Source organism: Parasteatoda tepidariorum, chromosome 9, assembly GCF_043381705.1.
Source record: "Parasteatoda tepidariorum isolate YZ-2023 chromosome 9, CAS_Ptep_4.0, whole genome shotgun sequence".
NCBI classification, from domain to species: domain Eukaryota; kingdom Metazoa; phylum Arthropoda; class Arachnida; order Araneae; family Theridiidae; genus Parasteatoda; species Parasteatoda tepidariorum.
The window spans coordinates 29,440,749-29,463,773 of record NC_092212.1 but is presented as its reverse complement, the minus strand read 5'-3'; the positions used below and the strand labels follow the sequence as shown (position 1 = coordinate 29,463,773).

At 26.7% G+C, this 23,025-nt stretch overlaps 1 protein-coding gene across 5 annotated transcripts in view; it reads left to right on the top strand.

Moving 5' to 3' along the window:
- Window positions 1-23,025, top strand: part of LOC107438082 (alpha actinin) — a 70,214-nt gene that overhangs the window by 32,334 nt on the left and 14,855 nt on the right. For 3 of the 5 annotated variants that reach the window (XM_043045006.2, XM_016050265.4, XM_043045007.2), the window contains exons 3-8: window positions 9,071-9,305; window positions 10,726-10,812; window positions 12,424-12,511; window positions 13,862-13,940; window positions 14,994-15,075; window positions 20,243-20,328. In XM_043045006.2, the coding sequence (XP_042900940.1) occupies window positions 9,071-9,305; window positions 10,726-10,812; window positions 12,424-12,511; window positions 13,862-13,940; window positions 14,994-15,075; window positions 20,243-20,328 (657 nt within the window). Of the gene's footprint in view, window positions 1-9,070; window positions 9,306-10,725; window positions 10,813-12,423; window positions 12,512-13,861; window positions 13,941-14,993; window positions 15,076-20,088; window positions 20,175-20,242; window positions 20,329-23,025 lie in introns of all 5 variants that reach the window. The other 2 variants (XM_016050258.3, XM_071185153.1) reach the window with 1 other exon arrangement.

The following is a 23,025-nucleotide window of genomic DNA, read 5'->3' as shown; positions in this document are numbered from 1 at the left end:
AAAGAATATCGTGTTATGTATAAAGTATAACAAATAACCTTAACTTGTCTTTTTATTATTATTTTGGTATATAATTTTTTTTCAGATTAAAAAAAAAAGATTCCATTTTTTGATATTCTGTTTTTGTACGACATTTCGTTTATCATTTGGTGCTTAATTTAGACTAATGTCTACTATTGGGCTTTTCTACTATTTCCTACGGCTTAAAAGCTAAGGTAATTGGCATTCTATGGTTGCATTTTGAAAGTAATGAAATATAAGTTATTTCACCCAGTATGGGAAAAAAAATTTGTCTTATTTTTCGTTTAAAATTTAGCTATCTAAAAAATCTTACTGTTTTAATTCGTTAATGCAAATATTTAAAGAATCTATATTGCCACTTTCCTTTGTCCAAGGTTATATTTATTTTAGTCAATCCCAGTAAAGGTATGTAAACAAAAGAGCGTTTTTCGCTTTTAACTTTATTGTAAACTCATACTTTCCTCCCACGTACGCGTGGGTTAGCTTTCCTGCGGAAGTACAAACCAGGCAAAGAAAACACTTTTACGAGTTGTGTAAAATGAGAAAGTAGAACACCACGAATGCGTGTTTAAAGATGAAGCTGTATCTATTTCTTCTGTGTTGAGCTACGTTAATCGAACCTCTCCTTTAGGTCTTAAATTAAAATATAAATTATAAAAAGTAATTCATTGTTCTTTATTTTTTATTTATGTAAATTAATGTCCTTATGTTTAATTAATTTTTTTCAACTTTTATGAGAAGATTTTTACATATCTCTAAGAGATAGCCAAGTAACGCTTGTTATTACTTATACGCTTGTAAAATATAAAAATAGTTCAACCAACTTCCATTTTTTAAAGCAAAAGTGAGCCTATCATTAAATTTGTTTCTATTTCATCTGAATTTTCTATTCGTAGCCAAGGAAATTACTCGTTTCTAGATTCGGTGAGTTGTGTCCGTAACCACTTTCTTTATTGGACGCAACGTACCGAATCGTAGTTTTACTTGTTTTTCTAAGTTAATGAAATAAAATAATTATTTTATTTTTTTTAAAAATATTTTTTATGTGATAATATTTACCATCTCTATCCACATATCGTCGGTGAGCTTTTTATTCTGGACACAGGTCGAGATTCCTGTGAAAATAATGGACGCAGCTCGAGATTCCTGTGAAAATAATGGACGCAGCTCGAGATTCTTGAGAAAATAATGGACACAGCCCAGTTTAAGAAAATGGACACATTAAAAAAATACGCATATTCGATGTTCAATTCAAATTTATCAACTAAAGGAAGAATTTCTTTTTTACTTTTCCTTACTTTATTAAACACTAAGTTCCGAACTTTGGGGTAGGGTTGGCTGATTGTATATTACAGATGTAACTTTTTAAGCATTTCGTTTTATTCAGACGCTAAACGTTAAAGTGATTTAAAAAAAAAAAAAAAAAAAAAAAAAAAAAAAAAAAAAAAAAAAACAACCTAAACTCGGAGTCAATTTAACGCCTTTTTAAATTTAAAGAACACATGACAACTATGTTAAATAAACCGTTGACCTTTAATATCTTTCTTTAAAAAATAAGATATAAAAAACTAATTGATTAAAGCACACGGACATCACATTATGAATTTATTTGGATCCATTATTATTATTATTATTTTTTTTTTTTAAGACAGGAACAATTTTCTCAAGCGAAGTTTAATAAGTGCTAAGTTTATCTTCTTAAATAGCTGTGTCCAGTTTTTTAAAACGCGTATTTTGAGCTATGTCCAGAATAAAAAGCTCATGGACGATATATTTTTTTTTTCATGTATGATAGAAATATGACAAAAATTATATCTAGTCCGCAGTAACCATTTTTTCTCTCCCCAAAACTTTAAGGTTACTCTTTTAACGAACTTCCAATCTTGTCGAATTAAAATTACCTATTTTACGAAGGTACCCAGAATAAATTAAAATTAAAAATTCGAATTAAAATTAAAATTGCGAAGGTACCCAGAATAAAAAGAACACCAGTTTTTTTTCCTTCCTATTCATGAGATTACAATAGCGCTCCCTTCATGTTTAACCACTCTTTGCAAAAATTGCACTTACTAAATTCCAAACCTTAAACTTTTTATTATCAACTGTTATTGATACATTTCAATTGCTTAAAAAGTAGTTGGCGAAACAGATTCTATTTTTTTCTCCAAAACTTAAAGATGATTTATATGTCTGGTTTATTTTCGAATTGTTTGTTGTGGTGTTGAATGCAATAACGCCTTATTATTTAGCCACAGTGTCCCCGTAATACATGTAACAGTTATTGAATTTAAAACCTCATTGGTTTTATTATCAGTTATTATGTAATCCATTTCAATCGTTTAAAAAAATGGTTGGCGATATAGCTTATATATTTTTTCCTTACTGCACGTGAGATAATCCGTATGTCTGGTTTATTTTTGAATTTTTTGGTGTGATGTAGCGTTCGTTGAGTCAGCAGTTTACTTCTAAAAATAAATTTCCCAAACTCATTAAACAAGAAAAGTGGAGCATCCCTTGATTTTCTTTTTTTCTAATCTTCTTTATCTGCCAATTTTATGTTAACGCAACATTTTATGTTCCAAGTTATGGACGGTCATTACTCTTTGTGTGCGAAGATGATAATTCGAAGACGGTATAAGTATCTATTGTATTCTCCTAATCACATTAAAAAAGTATCGATACTTGACATCGATAGTATCACATGATAGCGATACTTCAGTTCGATACAAAAAGATTGAAATTTAAAAAAAAAATTTAAATAAAAAATAAATTAAGGCATATTATTATAAATATATTTCAATAAGCTATTTTTTATTCAGCTTAAGTACTTTTAAATTTTTTTCCTCCTTCAGCATTGTTTTATTACTTTTTTTTCCACTGAGCTTATATTATCTTATAAACTTTTTCGTTAGTCATTATGACTTACAAAAATGACTTAACTTTTTATTAGGTATTTTATAGTTGTTCGTTTAAAACGAAATCTGATAGATTCAAATAAGCTTAAAAGGATTTTGTCTTGACCATCATTGACTTGGAGTAAAATTCTAGGAATTCATGTGTTTTAAAGAAATGTAATTCGATTTCTTTTAATTTATTGAAGCTTAATTGTAATTTAATCAGACGATATTTTAAAAAGATTCTTATTGAGCTTAGTCTTCATTTACTGCTGCTGTTAAAAAAAAAAAAAAAATTTTTTTTTTACGTTTTTTTTTAAAGCTAAGTTAAAAGAACTTTCAAGTATTGTAAGTAAAAAACAGGCCACCCTGAATAACTTTTGATCTAATGATCGGATCTTCACTTTCTAGGACTCAATATTAATGGTTCGAAAGGGTGACATCAAATATGTTAATTATTGCAGACGATATTATAGGTTGCGAAATCAGACACGAAATCGTACTTTTTCTGAATAAACGGACCTTTCTTTTCGTCTGATTCGGATTTCTGACCCTCAAAATATAGGGGGTAGCCGCAATCTGGGAAATATGTTCCAAATAGTTCGGTCAGAAGAGCGATCCAAAGTTAGGACCCCTAACGTTATTTTTACTTTTCGCTTATTTTGCCCCATTTCGAAAAATTGTAAAACTAATAAAAATTTTTTTTGTATACAATTATAAAATTCATTTATCCAAAGATAATTCATGCAAAAAAAAATAACCTTCAATAAATATTTATAAATTTTTATTATTTTGTTTAATATTAGTCGGAAAAAAAATTTGAATCGAAAGGTATACAATTTCTTACATCATTTTAAGAAATATAATTTTACGTGGCAAAATACAAGAAAAGGAAGTAGTAGATTTAAATTGTAATGAATAATTACTTCGAAATGTTATTGTTCGAATCTTTGATACTAACTAAACTTACGGTTGCTATTCAGTCTATATTATTAGTATGCAAATAACGCAATAGTTGAAAGTTACTTTTATTATAGTTTTTGATTTAATTAACACAATTTTTTTTCTCTCTCTACATTACAATATTAGAAGAAAATAGTTTCAACCTCAGGAATAAATACGTGCGTGAGTTGCATGCGTCTTGTCAATTGATTGCCTTACTATAAGTTATTCGTATCACTATTCATCTTCATTAATTTAACATAATCTTTTTTGAAGATGGTAGTATGACAAACAATGTAATCCTATCAAAAATTCTACCCTGCTATTTTTGCAGAATAAATAATTATAGCCATAGGCTAATCCGTTAAGTATGCCACTCACTCGAAGAACAAGCTCTTTACCATGAAACAAAGGATTATGATTTCACCTTGCGCTTTCAGCGATAAGTGATCTGCTTTGTTTCGTTTTTTGAATAGATTTTATCAATACATAACAGGTTTGTTGAGAAGAATCAGGTGACTGTTATAGTAATACGAGAACTAAGCGACTTGACCTGCCTGTTCNGGGTAGCCGCAATCTGGGAAATATGCTCCCAGTAGTTCGGTCAGAAGAGCGATCCAAAGTTAGGACCCCTAACGTTAATTTTACTTTTCGCTTATTTTGCCCCATTTCGAAAAATTGTAAAACTAATTAAATTTTTGTTTTACATACAATTATAAAATTCATTTATCCGAATATAATTCCATGCAAAAAGTAACTTTCAATAAATATTTATCAATTTTTATTATTTTATCTAGTATTAGTCAACAAAATATACAATTTCTTACATCATTTTAAGAAATTTAATTTTACGTGTCAAAATACAAGAAAAAGAAGTAGTAGATTTAAATTGTGATGAATAATTTCTTCAAAAAGATTATTGTTCGAATCTTTGATACTAACTAAACTTACGGTTGCAATTCATTCTATTAGTATTAGTATGCAAATAACGCAACAGTTGAAAGTTACTTTTATTATAGTTTGTTTTAGATTTAATTAATACAATTTTTTCTCTCCTTACATTATAATATTAGAAGAAAATAGTCTCAACCTCATAAATAATAAATATGCGCGTGCTTTGCATGGATCTTGTCAATTGATTGCCTTACTATAAGTTATTCGTATCACTATTCATCTTCATTAATTTAACATAATCTTTTTTAAAGATGGGTAGTATGACAAACAATGTAATCCTATCAAAAATTCTACCCAGCTATTTTTGTAGAATAAATAATTATAGCCATAGGCTAATCCGTTAAGTATGCCACTCACTCGAAGAACAAGCTCTTTACCATGAAACAAAGGATTATGATTTCACCTTGCGCTTTCAGCGATAAGTGATCTGCTTTGTTTCGTTTTTTGAATAGATTTTATCAATACATAACAGGTTTGTTGAGAAGAATCAGGTGACTGTTATAGTAATACGAGAACTAAGCGACTTGACCTGCCTGTTCCCTTCCTTTAACTTACCTGACATGATCTTGATATCTGGTATTGTTTAGTTGTTCGAAACCTGCATTTATTATTTCTTTTCATTGAATAATTTCGTTCCATATTTTCAATAATGAAAGGTGAAAAAATTTATTTGACTTGGAACTCCTTTAGAATAGCTTACCTTTATAAAATATGTTTCAATCTTCTTGTGCGATAAAAAATAATAATTAAAAAAAAGAAAAAACCTTACATGATTTAACAGAAAATGATTTATTTATGAGAAGAAAATTAATATCACCAATATGTTCCTATCATATGCGATACAAAGTGAAACTTTTTATAAAATGAAAATTAAATATCACAAAATGGATGTTCTTTTCTTAAATTATTCGAATCGAAATAGTACTTAATTAATGAAAGGGAGATTACGTTTCAATTATGCGCAATTCAATGTAAAATATTTATAAAAGAATTGTTAATATCACAAAATAGATGTCCATAACATGTAGGGTTCAAAGCGAAATATTAATAAAGAATAATTTATCACAAAATAAATGTTCATATCATACATACGGGATTTAAAGTGAAGTATTTTATTTATATAAAAAAAATAATGTCGCAAAATAGATGTTCAGTGTTAACTCCATTCCGGTCTACTTTCAGATTTTAATTTGTATTGTTAACTTAAAACATCAAATTAAATTCATTTAAGCAGCTTTATCCCCCTTAAGATATATCTGTGTTTGTTTTCTAACAAAAGGAATAATGCTTAATAACAGAAATATTCGCCCCAAAAGCTAGTGAGAGGGGGTAATATTTTTTTAATCTTGTTGACATGTCTTATTTTTAGAGATTGGTTAAATCATATATTTAATGTAATTTCTAATTTAGATTTAAATTGTGTATTAAACTATAGGAAATGTATCTATTTTTATTGGGCAAATATGTCACATTAATTTGTACAAAACCTAAATGTTTATAATTATGCGATTGCTGTATCAAGTGGACACGGAACAGAGGCTTTAAAACTGGGTAGATTTTTTTATTTATTATTTGCCGCATTTTTATTATTTACCACTTTCTTTTGTTTTATTTTTAAATGACCTAATATTTAACCTTTAAAATCAACTACCTTTGTATTTAATAAAATGACGTAATGACGTTTTGTTATGTTCATTTACGTTTTGTTATGTTCATGACGTTCTGTTTCGTTCCGTTGTACGAAAATCTTTTTTTCTCCATACATAATGGAAATTGAAATGTTTTATTAACAGTTAATATATTAAGTCCTTTAACAAACTATTATTTTACATTAATCGGAAATTTAAACATTTATTATGCAATTGTTGTGCTAACACCAAATACATAAAAATCACAAAAGCATTAGCTGCTTTGAAACTGTGTGTTTACATTTTTTAGTCACCACTTATGTTTAAAAAATATAGAAAAATGTGCATTAATTATTTTATTCTTAAGTGACCTGATTATTTAAGTTTTGAAATCCAACGACCTTTGTATTCATCAATTCATGAATGATATTTCGCTCTCTCTCAACTAATAGATTCGAACGCGATGTCTCTTTTCCGCTGTTCGAAGAGTATCTTCTGCCTCCATATATGGTGGAAGACTCAAGCATTTTCAAACCACATTGAAGCGATGCAGACGATACCGAAGCTTCAGAATAGAAGATATTTATATCGCTCTAGAAACGGGGCTGCCTCTCACCGATGCTTGAGTCACGCTCTCAAACGGAATTCGCCGACTGGGGAATGGTTGGATTCAGTGTAGCCAAGCACTTCACTGCCAGAGTAGTTTACCAGTGGGCGCGGCCTCATGGTGCACCTAGAGCCTTAAAAAGAAAGCAAACGGGAGTCTCTGGTTACGGTGGGGTGGAGGATGGGGATTTTTTTTCTTTTACGCTCGTTACGTCATATTATTTTATTTTCTGAGATTTTAAGAACATTGTGAATGAAAATAGAACTGTAGATTTAAATCTCTTTAACGAATTATTTTTTTTCTATTGTGAATGAAATAATTAATCAGGAATGATAAATAAAATGAAACATTAATAAATATACCAAACCATATTAATTAGGAAAGAGTGAATAAGTTGAATTATTCCTTTATTAAATATTGTGTTTATAAAATATTATTTTTTTTTTGTATTAGTCAATACATTTTTATAATTTACTAATAAGACTAATTAAAATAAAATATAGTGTGCTTGTGACAAAAAAAGTTTATAATTAATGTCTAAATATTTAAAAGATTTTAAGGTTTAAGTTATAAAAGGAAATCACACGTTAAAACCTTAATTGTTCGTCCTATTGTTATAAGCATTTGGAAGTTTTTCACAAATTTAAATTACACCTATGCATTGAAAGGCTAGTTATAATGTGCTGTTTTTTCCTTCTTTTTTTGTTAATGAAAGAAAAGCATTTTAAGTATTAAATAAGTTTTACAAATACATTAAATACATTACAATAATGTTACATTTTAAACATAATAATATTTATAAATTAACTTCTTGTATAATTTGCTACACACATTTTGTTATGATCTGAAATATATAAATGAATATTATTTAGAATAGGTATAATCAGACACATGGATTAACCTATTATCATGATACAATTATGAGGGTCATGACGCAAATTTAAATTATACCTGCATTGAAAGGGTAGTTATAATATGCTTTTTTTTTTCTTTCCCATTTTTTTATTAATGAAAGAAAAGCATTTTAAGTATTACCGTATAAGTTAACTTTTCCGTTTGTATAATCTTTTATAGACATTTTGTTATGATCTTAAATACATAAATGAATGTTATTCAGAATAGGTATAGTCAGACACATGGATTAACTTATTATGATATAATTATGAGGATCATGACTACTAAATTCTCTGGTAAATCATCACCAAAGTGCTTGAGTTAAAGTTAACATTATCAAGGAATCACTCAAGGAATCATCACACAATATACTCATACATACTCTAAAGATGCAAATGGAATGAAACTTTTAAATACAACTAGAAAACTTTTGATTGTGAATGTACTTTCAAAAATTTTTTTTAACACCTATGAATTTGCTCTAATACATTCGAAATTTGTCTGCGTCTTTTTGCCCGATCATGCTAACTAATTCTTTGCTCAATCATTGTCAGAGTATAGATATAATTACGATTATATACATTATTACATACATTGTCAGAGAATTTCCACACATATGTACACTAATGATGCAAATTTGTAGAAATTATGACTGAATTTTCTATGCATTTTGTACTGCATAGTATTTATTGAATTTAAACATTATTTTTTTTAAGATTGGTTTTGCATTGTAAACAATTCAGATTTTTGATGAAAATAGTATTAAATTGAAATTTTTTCCCTATTTCTTGTAAAATAAAATAAAAAGCTTCACTGTTGATTTGAAAACAAGGCATAATATTTAGAAATATTACTCTTTTTATTGTCTTTAATTGGTATATAAAGTGTGTAAAATGTGTACATTTGTAAAATTTCAACCATTATTAACATCAGTGAAGCTGGAGTCACGCATGATATTTGCAAGGATAATTTTTAATATTCTTTCGAATGTAAAAATTTTCATTTGAGATGTTATTTTATGTGAAACTACCCCTTGAAATATAACTTATTGTAACATATTTTTGAATGAACTCTCTGTGTTATTTTAATTTTATCATTATAAATTAAAACTTATCAATCCCTTATTGCAGACTTTCACTGCCTGGTGCAATTCCCACTTACGAAAAGCCGGCACCCAAATTGAAAACATTGAAGAAGATTTTCGTAATGGCTTAAAACTCATGTTACTTCTAGAGGTCATTTCCAGTGAAACACTGCCAAAGCCTGACCGTGGCAAAATGAGGTTTCATCACATAGCAAATGTAAATAAGGCTTTAGATTTTATTGCAAGCAAAGGTGTCAAATTAGTCTCTATTGGTGCTGAAGGTAACTATGAAATTACAGTATTATTATTATATAGAATGAGATTTAGTACCCTTAGCTAATATTCATCAAGATATATATATATATAAATTGTATTTCCATTGCCCACCTGTGTTAACATTTCTTAAATTCAGGCACTTACGGGGCAGATTTGTTGGCCACTCTTTCAGGGGCACCATACTAGGTGGGCCAACGTTGCTCCTACAGTAAGGACAGATAGTTCAGAAAATAAAACATCCATGACTTGCCCGGGATTTGAAACCAGAACCTTTCTGATGCAAGGCCAGTTCTCTGACCTCTACACAGTCCAGTCTGTATCAAGAGCTATATTGTTATCTTTATTGAGTTGGTTGGAAAAAATTCCGAATTGCAACATGTCTAAATTAGAGGCAGAGTATGGTTCTTGGTGCATGCCAAACGAAAGACTCGTGCTGATGTTTGAGAAAATGAATATTAAAATTCAATTTTTATTAAAAATTGCTTAATTCTGAATTCCCTTGTGTAAATATTTAAGAATTTAGACCTCATCCTAAAAAGTTAGCTGTTTGTGTAATACCAACTAAAATGATTGTTACACTGCCTTAAAAATGTTTTTTTTTTTTGATGTTATATTTTAAATTTTCTCTCGTTTATAGTTAGGACTAAAAATAGTTGAAAATTGAATTGGAAAAGTTAATGAAGATAACAGTTACAGTTCATTAACTTTTCCAATTTAATTTAATGAAAATAATCTGCAAACCTTTTAAAACGATGATAATTTTGCTTAATTTTAGTTTTTTTTCTTTCTTTCTTTTTCATAATTTTTTTTTAGTGCAAGCAAAGGCTTAAAAAGAGTAAGCATGTTACAAACATTTATTGACAATGTATTTGCCAAAAATGGCTTAGACTTTATACATAAAAATGTATTCTATATGTGTTTGATGAATTATAAAAATGTTTAATAAAATTTTGTTTTATTTTTCATGTTTAAAAAAAAAATTTCCCTTTTGTTAGGGGTAGAATATGCTCAAATCTTTGATTCGAGGTTGCTCAAAAGTATACTCGAATCTTCAATTTGTATTAAAGTTAACAAATTAATTTTTATTTGTATAATAATGTTCTTAATCTTTTTACAATTTATTGCATTAAAAATTTAAATGATCATTCAAGGAGATTTTTAAAGTTTTTAGCTTTCTTTACTTTTTTCAATGTTTGTAATCTTAGATAAAACTGCTTTCTGACAAATCTAAAAACTTATAATGTTCAGAATAAATAAATTCAAACGTTTCCTCTAATTTCAAAATAAAAATCTTTATTCAACCATAATCTTTATCCTTGTTTATTCTTATGTATCCTTACTATGTTTATCCTTACTATGTTTATCCTTACTATGTTTCTTATGTATCCTTACTATGTCCTAACTATGTTTATGTTTTCCTCCCAGAAATTGTTGATGGAAATACAAAGATGACACTTGGTCTCATCTGGACCATTATTCTTAGGTTTGCTATTCAAGACATCTCTGTTGAAGGTATGTGACTATTTTTTTCGTTTTAAATTTTTTACTGTTTAAGACGTAGGTTAAATTAAAAGAAAAATCTTTTTTGATGAAAGCCTGTATTGTATAAGGAACCCTAATCTGGAATATCAAAAACTGGAAAAACTATCCAGAATTTGGAAATAGTGAATTATAAATTATAGAAACTAAACTTTTTAAACAACTGAAACTGGCTGATATGTTTAAAAATACTTTTGCTATTTAAGAAAAAAAATAGTCAGAGGATCAAAAGGATGAGAAAAGCATGTCATTTGCTCAGGGCTATGCTTTTGTAGGATCCCAGGGGTCTTCACATCTAGGACATTGAAATAAAGAATTCATTTTTAATATTTAAAAACTTTAATTTTTTTTAAAACATAGCTGTTGTCCCCACAGTTCTAAAGGTCATATACTAAAGAACTACTCATAGAATTAGAGAATAAGATATTTTAACATTTTTGCTGATTAATTCAATGTGGTCCATAAACACAATATTCCTTTCCTTACTCAAATTTATAAATTTTGTAGCTAAAGAAATGTTCATTTTTAAGAATAAAATTTAAAAAAAAAGAAAAGCAAACTCTCCTCAATTTAAACAAAAATTTAATACAGTTGTTAGTCATTTATTTTCGTAAAGGCCCTAAAAAAAGCCCTAAAAGTCTAGCCTTTGGTCTAATAGTAGTGATGCAGTAATAAATGGTCATCTTTATTGTAGTTTATTATTAGATTACATCTTTTTAATTGCATATTATGTTAAGTTGCTATTGTTCATACCTGAAATACAAAAAGTTCTGAAATCAAGGTTATGAATTTCTAGTAATTTTAGAATGAAGGATCTCTTTATATTCAGAATGCATTGTTAGGGGATAACATCGGCTTTATAAATGGTCAGTTCCTTGGAAAAGTAGACACAAAGACCATTTTTTAAATTTTAACAAGTTATTTCATGAAATTAAGATGAAAAATGTGTTATACTTTTTTGATCAGTTATGTTAATGTCTTTAAAAAGAAAAATTAGAGGTCTCATATTCTATTAAAATTTCAAGCAAATATTTGGAATTTTTTTTCTTCTATAAACAACTTGTAGAATTTTTTAAAATGCCGTAAAGTTGTGAATAAAAACTATGCTATTTTTTATAACCTTAGATAGTTAATATTAGTCATGTCATGTCTAATCAGAAAATGAATCCAATTTAAAAAGCAAAAAAGAGACAAAGAAGTAAATTAACTATTAAAACATTAAATCAAAATGGAAAAGCGCCTAAAGCAGCTAAAACCAAATTTGCTTTATTTTAATATTGATAATCAAACAAACATTAAATCAGGAAAAAGTTAAAGAAGTGCTGTCTTACAGGCACACACATATATTTTAATTTTTCCTGATTTAATGTTCATGTCATGTCTGTCACCAAGAAATTTACTTTTTTCTCTGAAAAAAAATTTATTTACATAAAATAATTTTAAGCCACATTTCTTCGTTTTCTATAATAAGAGAGTGGAGTAAATTATAAAAATTAAAAAATAAATTCTGAAATTGAGTGGAATATAAAGTTATAGTCTAAAATGAAACCTTGCACAGTTTCAAGTTTTTCAATTTCTTTTCAGAGATGACCGCCAAAGAAGGGTTACTGTTGTGGTGCCAAAGAAAAACTGCTCCATACAAAAATGTCAATGTACAGAACTTCCATTTGAGGTAAAGTTCTATTTGAGTTCTATTTGAGATTCCATTGAGGTGACCTCATTTATTGTCACATATTATTATTAGTTTGATATTATTTATATTTTAACTTTGTTAATGAATTAGAATATATTGTAACTTAATTTAAACAATAAGTTTATGCATCCCTTAATATATAATACTTATGATATAATTTAATTTTTCTCTTCTTCCCTGATGCCTTGCTTATTTTGTGTAGACTTTAATCTTTTAATTTTATGAAGTCTTCAAATGGCTTATTAATATTTTTAATAAAATCTTCTTAAACTAATTAGTAATTTAAAAAAAAATGATTGACCTATTGATGTCCAAACTGCAATTTTGAACAATATTTTATTAATATTAATTATAAAATTATCTGAAAAAATAAAAATAAATCACTGAAAATAACTTTTTTTAAAATGTATTTATTTTTTAAAATTTTTTTAAGCTTTTTTCAAGGAAAAAAAAACACTAATGTTTGGAGGTAATGGAATATGCCAAAACAAATTTAACATCTAAAATGTGTGAAATTCCAAGAAAATTTGTATTATGATTGTTTTTACTAAATTAGTTGCTGAATGTTAGTAAGTAATTTTACCCTTTCTTCTTGACAAAACTTCTTTTGAACAAAAATTCAAAATAAAGCCTGTTCCACTAAAATCCTTTTTTAATGCTTTGTTACAATTTAAAAGAAACGAGTAACTTAAGATTACTTTATGATAAAAAAAATCATATAATTTTATGAAGCAATTGTAGAACCTTCCTAGTATTTAACAAACATTCTAACTTTTACTGAAATTAATGTATAACCTTATAATTTAATGATAGCTATTATAGATTACATTGATGATATTACTACTTTATATACATCTATAAATTTTTATTAAGAAACTTTTATTCTGTATACTTATCAGATATTCAAATTTTTTTCTTCAATAATGTAATATTTTGTTGTACACATTTTAAAAAAGCAGTGTTAAATTTTTGTCTAATTCCTTTAGTCTGATGTGTACTTTTCTTAGACAGTAAATTAAAAAGAAAAATTTTAAATATTAGTAGACAAGTATCAAATAAAATTTGTTCTGTAAATTTAAAAATTAAATGTTAGTTCAATAACTTTTTTTTAAATAATAGATGCTTATAAATTTATTCCTTTAAAATTAGTTCTCAGAATTTTTGATTTTATAAATTTGTGTTTGTATTATTGATATTTTAAGATTTTTTTTGATGAGTTATGTATAAGATTATTAAAATATTCTTTATTAAAAGATTTATTATTAAACAACAATGTAATTTTTTTGCCTACAAATATGCTTGAATAATATTGTTTTTATCCGTTTACAGCTGGAAAGATGGTCTTGCTTTCTGTGCACTCATCCATAGGCATAGACCTGACTTATTAGACTATAGTAAATTAACTAAGGTATACTTTACTCTCCATACTTTTTTATTTTTATTTATTTCTTTAAAAGTATTCTCCATTTACTTCCAAATTATTTACTTGAGTGTATGTAATTTCATTTTTGCATAACTTTTTCCGTTTGATTTTGTTTAAAATATTTTTAGAGATATTCGAAGTTTAAACTATAAACTTTTTCATTCAACTTATTTGTTTTAATATAATAGTTTAGTTAACCATTTATTAATTTTGTTATGATATTTTTGAAGATTAAAATTTGTGTCAAAAGTTATATTCATATTTATTTTTTCTTATCATACATTGTTATATGTTTTTGGAAGTCCATTTAAGGATAATTATTTTTTAATAAATGTTGCTTATTCATAGTTACTAACTTGGGCAATTATTGGGAAAGATTTTACTAAGTTTTAATAATAGATAAAATTTAATTAAAATTGTTATGATATTTTCGAAGATTAAAATTTGTGTCAAAAGTTATTTATTCATATTTATTTTTTCTTATCATACAGTGTCATATGTTTTTGGAAGTCCATTTAAGGATAATTATTTTTTAATAAATGTTGCTTATTCATAGTTACTAACTTGGGCAATTATTGGGAAATATTTTACTAAGTTTTAATAATAGATAAAATTTAAGTTATCTAATATTAAAACTTAAATCATTGCTGCTTAATTAATAAATCTATAGATCTTATTTGCTTACGTTTGAATTACAGCTATATCATAGCAAGTAAAACAATTTCGAATGAATTTTCCAAAACCATGAACTTTAAAACATAAATCAGTAAGAATCCGGTTGTTCAATTCGGATGCTATATTCTTTCGAAATAGTCAGTAAATAAATCAGTAAGAAAAATTTTCTTTAATGGTTGTTCAATTTGGATGCTATATTAATTCTTTCGAAATGAGAACTTATTTAAAGAACAGTTAAATTTCAAAATAAAAACCAAATCATACTCTTCCTCTTCCCTAATGGAGATTCAAATCCAACAAAAATTGTTGAAATATTGGCTGAAATTGATAAATATGAGTATTGATTATTATATTTGTTCACAGGATAATCCTATTCATAATTTGAATTTGGCATTTGATGTAGCTGAAAAATATCTGAATATCCCAAGAATGTTAGATCCTGAAGGTATTTAGAATTAAATATATTAATGCATGAACTCGACTGCTTTAAATATTTTGCAATTTTGCATGGCTTTTCACTTTTTAGAATTAAATCTTATTTCCACATACCTTTAAAGTTCATTACGCTGAGAATTTTCAAGAAGTTTTTAATGCTGATGATAATTAATTTTATGAACTTCATAAAGTGAAATGTAACTTATAATATAATCATTTTAAAGTTTGATCTGATGATTGTAGAGGATTATTTCATTAGGAGGATTAGTAGAGGATTATTTCATTTGAGATAATTTTTAATTCTTGTGTATAAGATATTGCATTAAATGAAAATTTAAGTAAAATTGATACTTTTAATGTACTTTTTACATGAATAAAAAATGAAATCTCAAATATTTTTTAAAATAATTTTATTTTTATTTTTCCCATTTAACTTACGTTTTATATATATATATTTTTTGTTATATCATATTTTACTAGATCCATGGTGATATGCTAAACATAAATCTCGTATAAAGTTTTAATAGGCTATTTTTGATTGTTTTTATTTTTCCTAACTTTTTATTTTGTAAGAAATCTAATTTTATTTTCATTTTGAAGTCATTGTTACTCTACATGTGATTTTTAGTTATTATTATTATTATTATTTTTTTTTATCTTCAATGATGATTTTTTAGATTTACAGTAATATGCTAAAAAAATAAATCTTATACGTAATATGTTATTACAAAAAAAAAGTTATCAGTATTTAATACTCATTTCAAAATTAAGAATCAGTAGAGGATTATTTTTTAACGTTGCTGGATAATTAATTTTTTAACTTATATTTCAAGAAAATATATTTCTTATTTATTAAGAGAAAACATTAAAAAATATATATGTATAATTATATAAATGACTAATGTAGGAGATTTATAACTAATTTGAGTTCCATCAATACATTATATACTTAATTTATATTTAGTTTTTGTTACTTGTTACGCAAATTATATTATATTATTTGAATTAAATTATATTATTTGAATAATTATAAAGTTCTGCATTTTATTATTATTATTAGAAACATTAGACTATAGGACAATAATATTTTGCATATTCTTATATTTTGTCAGATTTTATTAGTGGTCCATTAGGGCTTTAATTATTTTTTAAATTTTACTGCTTTGCAAAGGAATTTATTTTCTTCCTTTGAGAAATCAAAAATTTGTTTATTTTTCATATTATATATTAATATTTGCACTATATGCAATTTTTCTTCTTTTTGCTACCTGTCGCTTTGATGTCACTTTTTTTGTAATAAATGTCTAGATCTTGGTAAATTCTAGATTTTTCTATAGTTTTATTTTATTATATTTATATGTTTAGCTTGCATGTTTCAAAATGCTGCAAACTTGCATGATTATTTTAAAGAGTGTGCATTTTGAAATTTCTACATCATTCATTTGCTGTATTAGAAACTTAATTTTTGTATCAAAAATTATAAACGTTTTTTATTTAAACAATTTTATTTGTGGAAAGATAATATTTTATGTATTTTCCTCCTTTTATTATTTTTAAAGGGTGAAATATTCTAAGTTTATCTTAGTCAAAGCAAATGAGTGGTGTATTCATGAGATATGTTTTTTTATAATCTATTTACTGTACTAATATCATAATTATATGAAGATATTAAAATTTAATTTTAAAAATATATTTCATTGCTCAAAATTTAAAATTATGACTTTATTTTATTTGTTTATAAATTGAGTTTTTAATTAAAAACATTGGATATAATAAATAGTATGATATAGGAAAACTAAATGATATGTAAATGTTAGTTATGTTGTGAGTATAATTGAGTTTGTCACTCAATTTAAAATATTCTTTTTGCTTTAAAAATTAAACTAATTTATTGGCACTTTTGAATTACTCTAAAACATGTTTGCAGTTTTGTTAAAATCAAATTGTATTTAAAAGCAATTTGTGAGTAAAACAACTTTTTTCAACCCAACAATTTTTATTTAAAATTTTTTTTCCTGCTTTAGCAAGAACAGTTTTACTATTAAAAGCTTAAGTTTTTGTTTAGAGAAATATAAAAATTTGAATAAATGGTATATTTTTTGACAAAGTATATTTTTTGAAAGTGGTTTCGTGGAACCAAACAGCATACTGAAACAATAAGCATTCAAGAATTATTTGACTTTTTAATTGGTATTTAAAACAGACTTTTGTTTGCTAATAAACTTTAGTATATTTAATTTTATTATTTCTTAGAAGTTATTATAAAAATAATTTGAAATATTGCCTTTGTCTTTTGAATTAACTTAATAATGCATTTGTTTAATGATTATTAAGAGATATATTTTGTGATTGCTGTGTATTTTTTTAAAATTAGAATATGATATTTTTGTTATAATTTTGAACAATAATGCATGAGTAGCAAGTAGACTAAAGCAAGGTGTGACTATTCTAATAAATGCATGAAATACCATAAATACCTGAAACTTGTATTTCAAAGACATTTATAAAATTGAAAATGAAATTAATATCAAGTTTTTAAATAGTAAATAAAAATGACACTTTAAGTCAGGGGTGCACTACCATCTTTGAATAGTAAGGCAACAGTAATTAAAAAATATGAGGCTCAGAGCTAAAAAAACTATATTTTTAAAAGTGCTGAGTGTATTTAAATTGTGTGAAAGTAATGTGAATGCTTTACATGAGCATAACTGATTTTTTACTAAAGTGCACGCAATATAATTTAAAATGAATAAATAAAAGTTTCAATGTAAATCAAGCTAAACAACTTCAGTAAACTCCGATTATCCATGGAATTGAGTGGCCACTTAGCGCTTTTAAGCGAATTTGTAAATAATCCGCAAAACACTTAAAAAAGAAATGTCCTTTTTTTAAAAATAAAACATAAATGATAAATTTTAATATTTATTTTTAGCAGTTTTCTTCAGATTTTCTTCATATTTATTTTTTTTAAATTTCTGTAGGAAAAATCCTGTCAATTTTTTTTTGTTTCTTATTGTTGAAAAGGCAAGAGGCTAAAATAAAACAGGCACTACAAGGATCAAACATTTTTGAAAAAGGAATGCAAAAAACATAGTTTGAAACACATGAATTAGTTCTTATAAAGATTTATTGCATTTACATGATTTTTAAAATCTCTAACAGTAACAAAACTAGAAATAAACAACTGATAACACTTCAAAATCATGCATATGGCCCATAAATTATTCAAAGCCTTGCGTCATTCTTTTTGTTTTAGGGGTATAAGTGTCCTGTGGCCTCATTTGTTACTTATCAATTTTTTAACTCATGAAAATTCCAAGAATGTGTTACATGTTGACTAAATAAATGCCTTTCCATTTTCAACCTTTCAATGCTCCTTTTTTATGAAGCATTGTACTTGAAGCTTCAATCGTTAAATGTAAGCCCTGTATTTGATTAATTGTTATGCTGTGTGCTATGAGCAAGATTGTTTGCTAGTAAAGTATGTTGAGCCACGATGGCTCAGGGGATAGAGCGTTCGCCTTCCAATCAGGTGAACCAGAGCTCGATCCTGGCGATGGCTGGTCAATGCGAATTCCGCATCCGGCGTGCATCGACCACAGTGTAGACGTGAAATATCCTCAGTGGTGGACGGATCATGGGTTAGAGTCCCCTTGTTGTCAGGCTAACCATGGGAGGTTCTCATGGTTTTCTACTCCATGTAACACAAATGCGGACTAGTTCCATCAAAAAAGTGCTCCACAAAGGCAAATTTCTCCCAATACTTGATCCAAGAGTTCCCTTGTCTTCTGGATTGGGTTCAAAATTACAAGGCTACAGAGTTGAACATTAGTAGTCGTAAACCCAAAAATTGGGTCGGCTGTTCAAAGACGAGAAGGGAAGTAAAGTATGTTGTTATTAAATCTCCTAAAATGGTTCCACCTCTATGGATTTATTTATTTTCAATTCTAAACGCTATGTTGTTTATCATTGCAATAAGAAGGAAAGCGCAGATGATACGCAAAACTGATAATCCACCCGCTGATAATTGTGAGTTTACTGTATAGTAAAAATATTACAAAGCATATTATTGCAATTAATTTATAAGAATACATAACAAAACACAAAAATTAACATTTTAATTTACATCAACAATTATACTGTTTACTAATATTTAGGAAACAAAATTTATAACTCAAGTTACTAATATACACTAATTACATGATTACACTAATTACTAATTACATGAATATTGTTTATCATTTCTAGAAAAAGGGAAGCACAGGTGATACGCAAAACTGATAATCCACCCTCTGATAATCGTGAGTTTACTGTATAGTAAAAATATTACAGAGCATATTATTGCAATCAATTTATAAGAATACATAACAAAACACAAAACTTAATATTTTAATTTACACCAACAATTATACTGTTTACTAATATTTAGGAAACAAAATTTATAACTCAAGTTACTAATACAGTATCCAATTAATATGCTGATAATGATAGGAATTTTGTAATATATATAATTTCATTTTCTATCTTTTTTAAAATTAGGAAATTCTCTCTTTTTCTCTTATTTATTTGTTCAAATTTGAAAAAAAAATAACATCACAAACTCTAACTCTAAACTATATCATAAACAAAACATGCAATGATTCTAATGTGATCTATAGTAACTTTTTCTTTTTGTTACAGAGCAGAGTTTTAAAAAATACTTTTTTCACTTTAATATTTTTGTTAATGTTTAAGACAATCCCAAGGGCCAAATCAAAAGTCTTATGGGGCCACATTTTAAATATCAGACATAGGTTGTGTATCCCTGACTTAAATGATCTATTACTTTCCACAAATTGATACACATTTATCATCGTTGCACGAGTTATGCTGCGAAACAAAATCACAATATTTGTTAAGAAGAATATTGTGTGATTGAGATTCTGATTTCGTTACTTGTTTGAACTGCATGGGAGTGAACAACTAACCAACAAATCTCTCGAACAAACGTATAATTGACTATTGGTTATGTTGCTTTCCTCAGACATGGTCAACACTCCCAAACCTGATGAGCGTGCGGTCATGACTTATGTCTCTTGTTACTATCATGCCTTCCAGGGTGCAATGCAGGTAAAGTGTAGTTGATGTTTTTTACCCTTTTCATTGCTTGCTTTGTTATGTGTTGTCATTTTCTACAGACATCAACAATACTCCCATGCCCGATGAACGTGCTGTTATGACCTATGTGTCTTCTTATTACCACACATTCTCTGGTGCTAAGCAGGTAATATAACCATCAAGGGTTATTTGATAATTACATTAATTCATTGTTCTACATATCAAGCAAGGTTAACATTGCACATAAATGAAGTTAGACCTTTATGGTCTCATATTAAATTTACTTACCACCAATTATAATTATAATAATTGTAATATTAATCACAGAATTAAGTATAGTTATTTGTATGTACTACAAGAATGAAAGTAGAAAAAAAATATTTTTACTTGCATTACAAGACAGAGCACAATTAACTGCAATAGGGAAAAAGAGGATTGTCTTATAGGATTAAGGAATTTGTTTTTATTCCCAAACCAGGGATCTGTCCAGACATTTTGTGAAAGGTCCGGTTTTAGTGAAATTGTGAAAAAATTACTCACTTTCTTTCAACCAGGGTCCGATTTTATGAATTTGTGCAAATAGGGTCCGGTTATTGCAAAAAACTTTTTCAAGGAGTTTTTAAATTGTAAATAGATACAAGGTTATGCTCGGCACTGTAAAATTATAATGAAATAATTAAATTTTCAAAAATAAACAGCAGTAGCTGCTTCTAAATTCGAGATGAAACATACAAATATTTGGTATTTAGCCTATGCTGCTGAACTCAGAATATTCATTGCGGACGAATAATGGAAAAATCGTCTGCCGAAGACAAAACTGTTACATCCATCTTTCTGCCCTGGGAAGGGTTCATTCGATTAACAGAACAATAATGAAGATAAACAAATTTGTGAAGGGATCGATTAAAAGAAAAATCATTTTGGAAGGGTCCATTTTAAGTTAAAATATTTTGTGAAGGGTCAGTTTTTATGAAAAGATATTTTTTGAAGGGTCCGTTAACGGACCCAAATTTCTTCTAAATAGACCCCTGCTAGCTCTTTTGGCTCTTTTTCTACCTTTGCTTCAACACTGAAGATAGTACTTCATTATAGTACCGAAAGGATTCTATGCCTGTTTATGTAACATTTGAATGATATTTAAACATTTTTTAAATATATTTACTGTATGTTCTTTAGTGTGTATTTTTTTTCCGAAATGTTAAATCACCAAGAGTGAATCTTTTGCTTTGTTCAGCATATTTTATAGTATCTATCTGCAGATATTGTGTTTAATTTGGAACTAAAGTATTGAAAATTTTCCTAGCCTTATTGATTATACGATGGAAATTGAGAACTAAATATGAGAACAAAAGAGGAAACTGTTGAGGAAAATGAAATAAATAAAAGTTCCCCACTACTTAGTGATTTTTTATTACATTTCTATAGGGTTCTTCTAGGGATCCTAAACTTCTATTTTAATTTTCTAATATTTTTTTATATTTTTATTTTTATAATTTAATTTTTTAATAAATATCTTTTTGATGTAAAAAAATTCAATTTTTAATGTTTTTATACTGACATTTTTAGAGTTTTCATCTTCATTTCCTCTTTCTCATTGAATCAACAGAATCTTTGGTTCTTTTTATAAATTCTTACTACTAAGCTTCTAATTTCAAGCGCTCAAGTTTGTTAAGCTTGGCATTTAATTATTTTTTTCTCACAAAAATAAGATTTTATGCTTTTGGGTACTTCTGTCATTTCATATTATTAGTCCTCAGTTATACAGATGATGAAAGAAGTTCTAGAAAATCAATACTTTTAAAATAAGCTTCTGAATGGCATTCAGAAAGAAAAAGAATGTTTAAAACTGGGTATGGATTGTCTAAGATTGGGAGTGGGCAAGTACTCTGGTACAAAGCCCTGGTCACTTGAGATTCTATCCCGAACGGAACTATTTTTAAGCAGTGTCTTTGAGCCCTGAAAATATTAAACTGAAGAATTAAAGGCATTCTTCTCTGTATGTTGGTCAAATAAGGTTATAGTATACATTTAAACTATTGATTTTTCTTCAAATTCTGTATAATTTTGATTATTTTGTAATTGTGAGGTTTTTTCCTTTCTAAATATTTTAAGCCAGCCATTAATGCTTAAATAGCATGAAAACACATTTACATACGAGAAAAAAATTATTCTAAATTATCTTAATTCTGGAGAAGTATTTTAGCAATTTGATCGCTCTAATATGTTTTCTTACATTATTTGATATTGATGATTTAATGAATAATAAACACATAATTTTTTTTAAAAATGTGCCTTTTTTTCCTAAATTTTAAAAAAATACATATTTAAGAATTCAAAGGAAAGATCTGATATTTTTTTAAAAAACTTGCTCATTTATGTTCATGTTTTAAAAAATTTAAAAGAAAATCACAATTTAATCACAAGAGATAATTTTCTAAATTCTTGAAAGTCTAGACTTTCCTTAAACTAATTTTGTTTAAGCTTAAGATTACGATTAGATGTGTATCTCACTGTGTCTTTATTTTAAAACTCCTTATTAATAATGAGTTTTTCTATCTGAAGAAATTAAATTGTCTTTTAAATGTAGCTAATTGCTATAAAATAACTTATTATTAACATTTGTTGTAAAAAGTTACATCACTGTATTATTGTAGAAGGTCTTTCTAAAAATTAAAAATTTTTAAATTTTTTGCAAAATTTAAACAGTTAAATCTATTTTGTATGGAAATATAGTTTACTATATATGATATACAAGTATGGATAGTTCATTTGATGTGCTTTATGCAAATTCTAAAAAGTATATCAAATATAATATACCAAATAACATCTTAAAATGTTAATCATTTTAATGTTATTTTAAATT